The sequence below is a fragment of the Watersipora subatra genome, chromosome 6 (assembly GCF_963576615.1).
Source record: "Watersipora subatra chromosome 6, tzWatSuba1.1, whole genome shotgun sequence".
Classification (NCBI taxonomy): domain Eukaryota; kingdom Metazoa; phylum Bryozoa; class Gymnolaemata; order Cheilostomatida; family Watersiporidae; genus Watersipora; species Watersipora subatra.
Genome location: NC_088713.1, coordinates 7,898,401 through 7,911,428, shown reverse-complemented (window position 1 = coordinate 7,911,428; position 13,028 = coordinate 7,898,401). Strand labels below are relative to the sequence as shown.

Below are 13,028 nucleotides of genomic sequence, written 5' to 3'. Positions count from 1 at the left end.
CGGCTATCCTTAGCGAGAGTTCTGCGAAATAGGTTCTCAAAACTACTCGAAAAATCAGTTCTCAAAAGGGGTACGATCATTACGACGGCAGAGTAACCACGTGACAAACCTTACTTACGCCCCTTTTTCGGTTGAGTTCCGGTATTTTTTTAATCGAATTTATGGGTTGCGTCTCATTCATTTGATACAGGTATTCTTTGAATTTTTTTTCTAAACAATGCAATATAAGTTGATTAAAACATTCTGAAAAAATCATATGGGTATATAGGTAGAGATTTTCTTGCTTGCAGTTATGTATGACGCTGTTTGCGAAACATAGTCAAATATATATGGTAACTTTGAAGTCTTTCGACTTTTAGTTTCTCGTGTTTCAACTTCATGCAGTGAGTTATCATGTGGAAAAACAACATCAATAATTACTACGCTACATTTTCAAGTGGTTTGGTCGGCTTATTACCAATTTTTAATGGACACTCTTGCTTAATTTGCGCGTCGTAGACAGATTGACCATATTGCAAATATCCTGGAAATCTTTTGGTTAACAAGACCATTAATTTTGAAAAATGAAAGAGAATATCTATTTGAAACACTGAGGTTGAGGAGACAGGTGAGCAATTAGTTTTTTCAGCAGTATTAATGACCAAGTTAGTGAAAGAACGGGTTGTGAAGCTGCTAGTGGGAATACAAGGCAGGGAAGCTCCAGACTTTGTAGTTTACTGTAATTGTTTTATTAACCTGGAATGATAGCCTATCAGCTGCCTGATTTTCTCATCTATCATCAAAAGTATAATTAAGCATTTTTCATTTATTATTAGAGCTAACTATTCTTGACATGCAGTTGGAGAAAATAAGGTAGCCTAACTTTTCTCATCATCAGCCATTTTTTGTTATAGAAGGCTCATCTTTGTCGGGATCTTTGTGGGCTTACCTGCATTATTCTTAGTGTAGTAAAACAGACAAGGGCTTTGAGTGTGCAATGGTTCATTACACAAAAACATTGGGCTATTCACTGTTCATCTAAACCTTACAGTTTATTAATACCCACTATCATGCTTTATTCACATGCACAATGAGTATTATCACAAGTCATAGGACCGTAATTTTGTCTCTCTGATGGTAATACACACTTTAATGAAAAGATAGACATGGTCATTACTATAAACACTAAGACTCATTCACCATCACATTACTGCCTTAGATGATGAGCTTTTGTTAGCGTTACAAGTTTGCTATCTTTAGTCATCTTCAAACCAAATCCTATGAACTGCAGCGAGATTCGAACAAACATATATTTAGGGGAGGATAAAAATACACCAAATTTGAGAGATGCATAATACAAAAACATTCTCGTATACTATCTGTCAACATTGGACGAAGTTCCAAATGATACTGTCAAACCAGGATAACATCAGGTTGAAATGTAGCAAAATCTGTGAGTTAACTTTACAATGAAAATTCTAATCAGAGAAGGACTGCATCCTATGCTCTCTTCACCTTAAGTTATACACATCGAGATATGAAGTCTCACCTACTGCTTACATTAGACCAGTAAATCAACTTTCTGTTTTGGATAATAACTAGGAAAAAATAGCTCTCTATTCCTTCTTCATTGCATGACCAGCTTCGTTGCCCCGAATTGATGGATACACACCATTATTTTCACTCTAAAACGATTCCTGGATACTGATTTCTTGCTGATCTGTACTGATGTATTGACTCGCCATACAGTAATAAAAAATTGGATTTTCTGACACGTCCAAGTTGCTCCTCCCCCCACACTGAAATGGTCATCTAATTATGCCAGATAATACGGAGCAGGTCACTTTTGTCGGAGGCTTTGAAGCTGCATATCGGTGGATGCAAATCATAAACTATCAGACATCATTGGCCTAGGGGACCGACAAGAAAAAATAAATAGATCATCATCAGCCATTGATTTCCTTAGATCAGATATACATGACAACAAGTTAACCAGTTGTTCAGATCAATCTTTTATCAGTTGATCACATGTGCACAGAACACCCTTTATCTTTCTGTAGTGACAATCTTGGTAAACAGCCATGTTATCTAGCACAGATGATGATGATGACGGTTTTTCCATTGGTGGGCGCTCTTCAATTTTTGGGTAAGACATTTTTTTAGGTCAGCGTTGGGTTGGCTCATTGTAGCATGTAAATGTGGATTTCGTCTACGAGTAGCATGGTTTTATAGTTAAGTCTGCGTGGGGGTGTAAGTGACTCATTTTACAGTAAATACGATAGTAAATAAGAATAATAGAAACCATTTTTTTACTTTATCATTAAAGTAAAGTTTTCATTTAGTGCTGATACTAGTGTGATCTGAATAAAAAAGCGACATATTTCTGAAAACTGAACCAGAAGCAAATATAGCTGTTCTTGATCACGTTACAATACCCAGTTTGAACCTTTATTATTCCTTTAAATTCATAACTGGTTTATTGATGAGATCCAAAAAGAGTTGTTTTTATTGTCAGTTGATCACAGACTATTTCTCAACTGTTCCATTTACGCAGAAATATATATTCTTCTGCACGCACTTTTCTACTTTATAAAACATCAGTTGTTTTGTACAATTCTATTTTTTCTGTGCTAAAAATAAAGCATGTTTTCTCAGTTGAAACAGCTTTTGCTAGCAGTTAGGGAATGTTTCCAATGGGATTACTCGCTAGGAGTCACGGAGTCCCCGTTTTATCAACTAATGATGTTTTTAATTATTATGTTCCATTATCTTTTATTAATTATGCTATGTTATGTTTTATTCATTATTATGTTATGTTATATTTTATACATGTATTATTATGTTACGTTTTATTTTATATATTAGGATGGTATGTTATATTTTTCATGTTATTATATTACGTTATAGCTTATATATCATTGTTACGTCATATTTTATATATTATTATGTTACGTAATAGCTTATATATCATTATGTTACGTCATATTTTATATATTATTATGTTACGTTATAGCTTATATATCATTATGTTACGTTATATTTTATATATAATTATGTTACGTTATAGCTTATATATCATTATGTTACGTTATATTTGATATATTATTATGTTACATTATAGCTTATATATCATTATGTTACGTTATATTTTATATATTATTATGTTACGTTATAGCTTATATATCATTATGTTACTTTATATTTTATATATGATTATGTTACGTTATAGCTTATATATCATTATGTTATGTCATATTTTATATATGATTATGTTACGTTATAGCTTATATATCATTATGTTATGTCATATTTTATATATTATTATGTTACGTTATAGCTTATATATCATTATGTTACGTCATATTTTATATATTATTATGTTACGTTATAGCTTATATATCATTATGTTACGTTATATTTTATATATAATTATGTTACGTTATAGCTTATATATCATTATGTTACGTTATATTTGATATATTATTATGTTACGTTATAGCTTATATATCATTATGTTACGTTATATTTTATATATTATTATGTTACGTTATAGCTTATATATCATTATGTTACTTTATATTTTATATATGATTATGTTACGTTATAGCTTATATATCATTATGTTATGTCATATTTTATATATGATTATGTTACGTTATAGCTTATATATCATTATGTTATGTCATATTTTATATATTATTATGTTACGTTATAGCTTATATATCATTATGTTACGTTATATTTTATATATTATTATGTTACAATATATTTTATATATTATTATGTTATAGTATATTTTATATATTATTATGTTAGGGTATATTTTATATATTATTACATTGCATTATAATTTATGGGTAAAGGTTAGACTCATTTGACAATTTGATTCCTGATAACCCTTTTTAGTTACTAAAATATTGCTATATTTGCGGTACAATTATAGATCTATTAAAATGGTGGCTCAAGCCGAACAGGATGAATGGTCAAATTTTTAGTGCGTAGGAATGTGTTTGACTTTAACCAATATGGTCGGGATGGTGCAAGTGGGTAGTTTATGGACTTCCAGTTGCAAGGCTGGAAGTTCAAACCCCATTTAAGAACATTTCTGATTGTGAAGGTTGACACTTCACGCATATGTCCAGCCAGCTGTACAAAATTTAACATATTTCATTATTTGTGTTAATTTATTAAGAGTTCCATATAAACTGATGCTACTGTATGTGTAATCAAAAATATTCACTGACCTTGACATTGCTATAAAATGTCATAATTTATGGTGTTTAGGAATGGGGAGGGCTCTAAACTGGCCAATCTCTTCGGAGATGCACCCAGGCAAGGACAGCAACAACAATCACTTACCTACACTGCCCCAAAGCAACCTCGTAAGAACACGGTCACGGGTTTGTGTTATTAATTGTTTTACCAGTGTACTTTAGACAGTTTTATTGGCCGTCATCAGATTCTGGTCTAGTCTTCAATCATGATAAAGAACATTTTAAGATATTCAATTTCAAACCCAAAGTGAATTCGTACTTTTCATGAATTATAAATGTACAAATTCATTGTGCATTTCTTAATACCTCATTAGTTATAATTTTATTTCAAACAAAATTTTTGCCAAATTATATCGGGCAAAATCATAAAAAGGGCAAAATTTAGTAAATAAAATAAATGGCTCGAGATATAGCGTTTAAGATAACATTTTTGTTAAAAGAACATATATTAGGTGGAAGGTTAAATTAGCTAGCAATGATAGTTTCAAAATAATTGTTAGTGGCTGTATGAAATTTGTACATATCAAGTTGAAATAAGTTGAAAGTTTGTAATCATCACGAAAAAATGAGATCGTGACACCACCTCGCAAGTGCTGTTTCAGTTATTCACAAGCATGATGGATTCGATAAAGTTCTGTGAATCGCACAACTTGCTTAGCTTGCGGATTTATGCTGTTACCATGATGCGGTTAACTTGCGGATTGGCTCAAATTTGTGAATCATGCGCGTCATGGAAACATAGTGATTTAGTGTGTCACAAAATAGCAACTGAGAGCAGTTATGAAATGCTTGTTAAAGTTCGGTTCACAAGTATTACTAGCAGACAGATGTGATGCATTTGTACAGATTTGTGGCGATGAGTCAGCAAAAACTAGTCTAAGAGCTTTATCAATATTTTAATGTTTTTAAACTACAATAACAGAGTACTAGCTTAGGAAGAACAACTGTGGCTCAGTGGTTAGGGTGCTGGCTTGTGATCAGTAGGTCAGTGGTTCAAATCACAGAAGGAGCATTGGTGGTGTTAGGAAGGGCACCCAACCGTACTTGCTCCTGCGCCAAATTTGGCCGTTGGTAACTAAACCGGCTCCCCATTTTGGATAAGGAGGGTGGCTGGCAACCCTGCAAGGTTAAAAACAAAGAGTGGAGGAGTTCCTCTGCGAGCCCATCACCAGCTAGCTAGAGATGGTGTCTCAATAAAAACACCCAACAGAAAACAATGACAAACCATAGTTGAAATATGCCAAGAAAGGTCATGGTTATAGGAAGTGGGGAGAACCATAATCGCTCACGTCCTCACAGGACATGGTACTTAGGGAGATCAAAGCGCTTGTCTCATCTCAAACGCGTTTGGTACATCGTAAAATATTTTATCTGGTTCATTCACAAGTAATCGATAGAGTAATTGTATTGTGTTGGTCGTATATTGGTGAAGAGATGGTGTGTAGATGATATCTCAAAGTTTATCGATACAAATGAGACTAAACAAATGCATGAGGTGTATCCATGCCTCGGTAGTTATATCTTTTCAAATATTTTTTATGCCTACCCCAATTGGGTAGGCAACTCCGAAAGTCTCCAGGTCTCGAAGTTTACAGGTGATCCGCGATATGGTGGTAAAATTGGTTTATTGATTAACTAATGGAAGAGTTTGTTAATTTTGCGCCACAAATATCTGTAGTTGCGCAATACATTGCGCAGTATACATTGCTCAATCTTTACAGTAGTAAAAGTCATGTCCGTCCCTAGTCACACTTAGAGTGTGAGGAAAAAAATGCATAGCACGAAAATTAAACTAAGGTATTTGGTTTGGTGTGCCGACGCACTAACTACTGCGACACTCGGCTGCCTTATCATGGAATAATTGTGCACGTAATGATTACACAGGATGATCTTTCGCGGGGCTGCTAGTATACCAATATCTATATAATACATGCGTTATTGCTAAATGCGCCGTGTGACTGCTTCCATGGACATGCACTGTGTTTATCTGCTATTGTCAGCATCGGTTTGGGTTAGGGCTCCTAGTCATTCATGCCTAGATAAGGGGGAAGATAATGGGGGTTAGCGTACGCTTGGGCACTTGATTGGGGGTGTAATCAAACTATTATTCATGGGGGTTAGCGTACGCTTGGGCACTTGATTGGGGGTGTAATCAAACTATTATTCATGGGGGTTAGCGTACGCTTGGGCACTTGATTGGGGGTGTAATCAAACTATTATTCGCTTACAATTTTGTTTAGTTTTGCTACTAGTCAGTCATTGAGGCTAATCTTAGCTCATTCTGAAGTACTTGTTTCTGTTAAAACTAAACTTGACACATTGCTAATATATCCGTTATCTTTACTATGACATGAGCTGCGTTCGGCCTTTCCGAAGCCACGGTTGAAGGTCGAGAAAAAAGATTACCTCGTGCGGGATTAGAACTCGCAACTTATTTCAAAGTAGAATAAGGTTCTATGAGTGTTCCAACTCACCGCCCACCAGAATTTTTGTATGTATAGTTATTAAACTTGACAATATCTCACAGCACATTAGACTGCCAGGGTACTAGTCTTTGCTATAATATGAGGTCAGTTATAATGACAGTGGCTCAAAACCTGGTCAGTTTCTGGGTTATTTTGTAGAGGTGGAGCTTAATCCGGAAATACAAATGTTTTGTCGGCACTAAGTGATGAGGTTTTAACCAATGTTTAGTTGGTTAGAAATTTAGTCTGTAATCTTTTTAGTTTTTTGTAACAAAATAAAGCATAAACATCTTTTTAGGCAAATCTTTAATTAAAATTATGAGATCTTTCATCAAACTAGCATAACGTATTCACATAGTTGTTTATCGTAGTTTTGTCGTGTTAAGACGAAATAGTAACATGCTCGCGAAATGGAAAAAAATCTTTTAAAAAATACATCATTAATTATTCTGTATTCGTTTATACAGTGTATATGAAAGATATCTTACATACGTTGTAATATGATTGCACTTTTATGTATGTAACGCGGTATTACATAAGTTATTGAATTTAGGTAGGCATGCTTAAAATAGGCTTTAGGTAGGTAAATGCTTTTAATGCTTTAAATGTTATTTTGCTTAAATAACTCATATTTGTAATTAAAAATTTGCTTGAAAAAGATGCTTACGTGATATTTTGTTAAACAAAAAGATAACTACTCGATTTCTCAACAACTAAACGTTTGCAGTGGTTCAAAACGACTAACTGTGGCTCAGTCAGTACGACTAACTTTAAAGCTTTTGCATTTCCGGATTAAGCGCCACTAAGCGCCACCCGTACAAAACGACCCAGAAACTGACCAGGTTTTGAGCCACTGCCATTATACCTGACCATAATATGAGCCCTATTTGTCTGTCCGTCCGTCCGTTCGTCACCAGGTTTAGAAGTTAAGATAAAAGGTTGGTTCATGCGGATTCGAACTCATGTCATTCACTTTAGCATCTTGGCCAATCAACCGCCTCCCGAGACTACTTAATAATTATGTACATACTAGAGGCTGGTTTACACCATATCGCTGTTTGTCAGCGTTTTCCTTTCGGCGTTCGTCATTGATTATGTGAACCTTGAATCGAAGGCATCGACGAAGCAATACGGACAGATCGGGAAAGTTTGCAGCTGTCAAACATTTCCGATTTTTCGCCGAGCATCGACGACCACCTTTCAAATGGGAACCATTTCGGCGACAGTAATTCGTGGTCACGGATAGCCTGATTTATTCATATCCGTTTATGATAGTCGCTGCGAGACTAGTATTTGATTCAAGTACGCAAAAACAAAGAGGTTTCTTTGGGAAAATTTAAAAAGAGAAATGGGAACACTACATCACGGAGTATTTCCTGATGCAAACGCTGATGGGTTTGTGATAGTTTGAACATTGTTATCATCGACGAACACTGAAGTATTGTGGCATCAACGATGAGATACGGCGATTTAGTGTGAACCAGCCTCTAGCTTCTGCGCATGAACAAAAGCCATGACCATTCGTCTCTCTGAAGTCATTGTTGGGTGTTGAGAAAAAAAAAGATTGCATCGCATGGGATTCTATCACGGAAACCCAGTTTAGCAGCTAGACACACTACCATCTGTGCTACTTTTTGGAAGAATTGTACAGTTATTTATAAGACCTGACGATCTCTCACACTGCATCGGACTGCTAGGTTATTAGTAATAATAAGAATTGTTATGCTGCCATGCTACGAATTTTTTTCTTTTTGTCGCTGGCAGTCTGCTGTGCCATGAGAGATTGTCAGGTGTAATATGTAACTGCATAGCTATTCTAAAATATGGCAAGGCAGTCAAATGGGCAGGTGGTAGAGTGCTAAGTCTATTTAGCTACAAGTAATATGTAGTTTGATTATGATGACTAGTGAAGTCAGCGATGGTGGCTGCTGCAAACTTGTAACGTATATATATTCACGGTGTTTCCATGACACGTATGACTCGCAGCATGGGGATTTGGAGTTGTGTTATCGTGCGAGTTAAGTGTTTCTATGGCATTCGCACGATGCGGATTGACTTCGGCGCCTTGTTTAAAAAAGGTAAAGAATTTTTTGTGACGTCATTTTATCGTTGTCGCCATCTTTATAGATAATTTTATCGTTAAAAACACGAAGCTTTTGTAATGAATTTTTGAAAACGATGCTTTTGTTTGCAACTTTTTTATTATAGTATCAAAACAACACTAAAAAGTACTATTAAATAAAAGAAAAATGATCGTTTTTTACAAATATGGCGGCTTTTTCGTGAACGAGCACATGTGCAAATGACTTGATGACGTAAAAAAACGATGGATGCGTTAATAATTACCGGTGCAGTTAGCGACGCGCTTGTATGATATGCATCGCTAACTGCGTCATTGCTAACTGTGCTCGTATAAGGAGTTCGAATCTTGTTGAAAGCCATCTTTTTTTCGTTACTTCAAATGGGCAGACACAGCTCTTATTATAGTAAAAAAAGATGACTAGACCTCATTCCGTAGCATGCTTTATATAAGTGATTTCTTCTAGTAGTATCACCGTGGCATGCAGTTCCAATTCAAGTGTTCCTTTGTGTCATTGTTTTCTTTTAGGTTTATCCCATAGATATATAAACCTATATATAGGTTTATATATATATAGATATATATATATATATATAAGGTTTATATATCTATGGTTTATCCATATACATGCAGGATGTACATCATGCACAAGTGTTTTTATGGCTGTATCCGTTTGCAGTGCCTTATGCAACCTCGTCCTGTTTCATCTTTTACTCATGATTTTTGACCTGCAGCTAACAATTAAAACGTTGTGTGACGGAGCCACATGGTGCACAATAAACCGTCTCAGCAACTGCGGTGTCACCATGGTTACAAACCACTAGAAAAGTGCCGAGTCGTATAGCTTCACAGAGTCTCGCGACAAAAACCAGAAACAAAAGCGCTAGTTTTCAAACAAATCCGGTCGACATACTGATCTCTAATGGAATATTCATACCTCGCTCTCAACATCTCACTCTTTTGCATTTACTTTACGTTTTTACAGAAAAAGTTATTAGTAGCTTTTTGTAGGTAATTTTGTCCTCTTTCAAATGGTGTACGATGCAACAATCAATTTTAAAGTGACTGCCAATGAGAGTAATTTTTGTTGGTTGATGTTGCAGCCTCTCCATTATAACTTATATAAAAATAGTGGGCGTGGCCTGTTTGTTTGGAAACGAACGAGCTGCCATATATGCCTCAGTTGGTCGCAGGACTCTGTGAAGCTATACAGCTCTGAAAAAGTGTAATTAGCTGAGTGAGGAGTAACAGTGATAAATTTATGTGCCTCTGTGGCCTAGCAGTCACTATCATTTCGTGTAATCAAGCAATAGTCATATGCCTATGTAACCTGGCAGTAACGGCCGATCATTTAGTCAAGCAGTAATACTATAATATCTTGCAGAGGATCCTAAGAAGAAAGCTGCACCTTCAGCTGTGCTTCAAGCTGCTACTGTCCACTGCTATAAATATGTCAATGGGCAATATGAGAATATAGGCAAGGTTGGAGCAGCACTCCTTGGGACCACAGGCTCTGCTGAGGTACACCCGCTCGCACCCTTAATAATTATCAAATTTCTGTTAACACGCACAACATAATATTGGCATGATTTAAGGCTGCCAGCTATTCTTTGTCGGAGTTGTGTTTTCTTACCAAAAATACCTTCATGTCTATTTCTATGCAGTCAGAGAAATTTGTATATCGGCTACAGTTATTAATCTGTGGATTAATAGCTAGACAAAAAATACCATGTTCCCAGGCTAAGAAATTTCTGAGTATGTATTATATTGTTGCTAACTGTTCCAGTTAATTTTTAAAAAGTGTTTGCGTTTTTAGTCGTAGCTTAAATTTCACTTGAACTTAATTTTTTAATAATTAATGGTCATGGATGTGATTTCAGCCAATCCTTTGCCAAAGCTGGTAACTTTATGAACCATTACAGTTTCATAATTAAATGCGTGAAAATTTAAAAAGTATAACATAAAACATGGTTTTGCACTTTTTCGAGTGATGCAAGGGAATAATCATTAAATCAGTAGAATACAGTGCTCATGCATCAGCGCTGTAAGATGCGCATTTACATATGCTGTAAGAGTCTGTCTTACAGTATTATAGAAGGCTTGTTTCTCGTCTGCAGATACGTATCAATGGAAGTACAACTCCAACTTTTGTGCATCTGCTCATCAGCTATACTTTATCATTTGTTTATGGCAGCAATAGTTTTTTATGAATAAATTGCACATCCTTGGCTGGTTAATTTATAGTCTCAAGTTGATGACATGTAAGTTTGATGGTGTTACAAATGCAGGATTTGTCATGTACCCAAAAGATAGACTGAATTGTTTGAATTAATAGTTGGTAGTTGAGAAAGGTTGAGCAAGTAAAATTTAACTCTCTTGTTTCCCTTCTGGCTCCAGATGCTTAGTTATGATCTTCCGAGTAAGTTGGACACGTTTGACATTTTTTATTAAAAAAAGGCTGATAATTATGTGAAAAAGAATAAATAAACATCGATCTTTTAATACTTTTTAGTTTGCAAAAAAGACCCTACATTGAGCAGCAAGTTAAAATACTTGCTAAACATGGAGTTGTTTACTCATGTCTTTATGTAATGATGTGGCAACTCCGAATTCGTAATTGTTTTTATTTTAGAAAAGCAAACTCTACACGTAGTTCTATGAAATGACATGAAAAATAAATACAGGCGTTGTTTATTAACTCGGTCTGCACAGTTGTATAACATCTAATTCATAGTTTTCCTGATCATCACTAATTAAACAAATTTGCTTCTATAGAATTATCTGCAGCGCATAAGCGATATTTAAATAACTGGGAGGGTTTTAGGCTGCTCTTGGCTAGATCACTAATATAAAGAAGATAGGTTGAGCTGTTTTACAGATCTCAGGATGACATATGAATTTTGATATTCCACAGAAAACTTTTCTTTTCTCATGCGAATTTTTATATACTGTAATATGGTGTCGGTACAACAGTTGTCTACCCTTTGAAAAACATGACTGTGAGAGAACAACTTTTGATCATACATAAACCAGTCCAGCACGCTTCAAGCTGAAATCTAATGTGGTTTTATTTTTACGTTTCCAATTTTGAGTTGTCTCAACTATTTTGATATAATTTCCCATACTTCTTATATCAGCCTAATCATTATTATTCCCGCTGTCCTAGATTGATATAGTGTTCAACCATTTAGTCCCTGAACCAATGTTCTTTTGTTTTTAGTATCGCATTTTACTGTATGTGAGTCAGCAGAAGCCAGTGGCTAATGCTACTATCACCAGAGGTTTCACCTTCGAAGCTCTTCCTAACAGATATGCGAGGTTTTACGATGACACAAAATCTCTCTACAATATTGTCTTTGATAGTCAGCAAATACTCGACAAGTTCTCTAAACAGGTGAGAACAGTTAATTTCTTTATTATCACACTCACCTTATACAGAAGATTCTAGAACACATTAATGAACTTTTCTGATCCAAAATATGATTTGAATTAATTTTAGTTGGACACTAGTAAAAAATGGATAGCTAAGATGGATAATGCTAGGTTTTGTTGATGCGCAATAAATCTTTATACACAGTCGTATCTTGATACGAGCTTAATTCGATCTGGGACTGAGCTTGTATGTCAGTTCTCTCGTATCTCAAAGCAATATTTCCTAGATAAAATAACTAAACACAAATTAATCCGTTCCCATGCTCCAAAAAGCTACCTAAAACAGAATATTACGACGGAAAATATGTTTTCAATTGTTGTAATTTCAGTACCTAGACTCACAAAGTAACAAATACCCACAGTGTATATAGTGGTTATGATCTGTAACATGACTGTGTACAATACTGTATGGAGTTCTTACCTTCGGGACAGACATTGTGGCTAACGACGGTGTGAGAGATACTTGATGGCAACATATTTGGTACGCTACTGTTCTGACGTTACGTAATATAAACTTTAAATTTAACTTGAATGAATTTAGCTTATTCAACACACACTTGAAGATAAGTTTCAATCCTACACTAAACTTATTTCTAATATTGCCTATTTTAGCATGGCAGTGAAAAGGTTGAAGCTTTTTCGAACTGATTTGAAGAGAAAGGGCCAAGTGATGCTGTTTTCATAGGCAGCCTTTTGCATACTTGGTCGCTTAGCGGCTGCATCACAAACCTGCTCATATCTCAAATTTGTCTCATATTTCAAGACAGAAATTCGGATGAAATTCGGCTTGTGTCTCAA

General features: G+C 35.1%; 1 protein-coding gene across 1 annotated transcript in view; it reads left to right on the top strand.

Annotated features, from left to right (window-relative positions):
• Nucleotides 1–129: 129 nt before the first annotated feature.
• Nucleotides 130–13,028, top strand: part of LOC137398006 (FK506-binding protein 15-like) — a 67,794-nt gene continuing 54,895 nt past the window's right edge. Inside the window, 5 exon segments of the mRNA XM_068084104.1 lie at nt 130–190; nt 2,040–2,125; nt 4,264–4,385; nt 10,183–10,319; nt 12,046–12,192. Coding sequence (XP_067940205.1) covers nt 2,061–2,125; nt 4,264–4,385; nt 10,183–10,319; nt 12,046–12,192 — 471 coding nt within the window. The 5' untranslated portion in view covers nt 130–190; nt 2,040–2,060.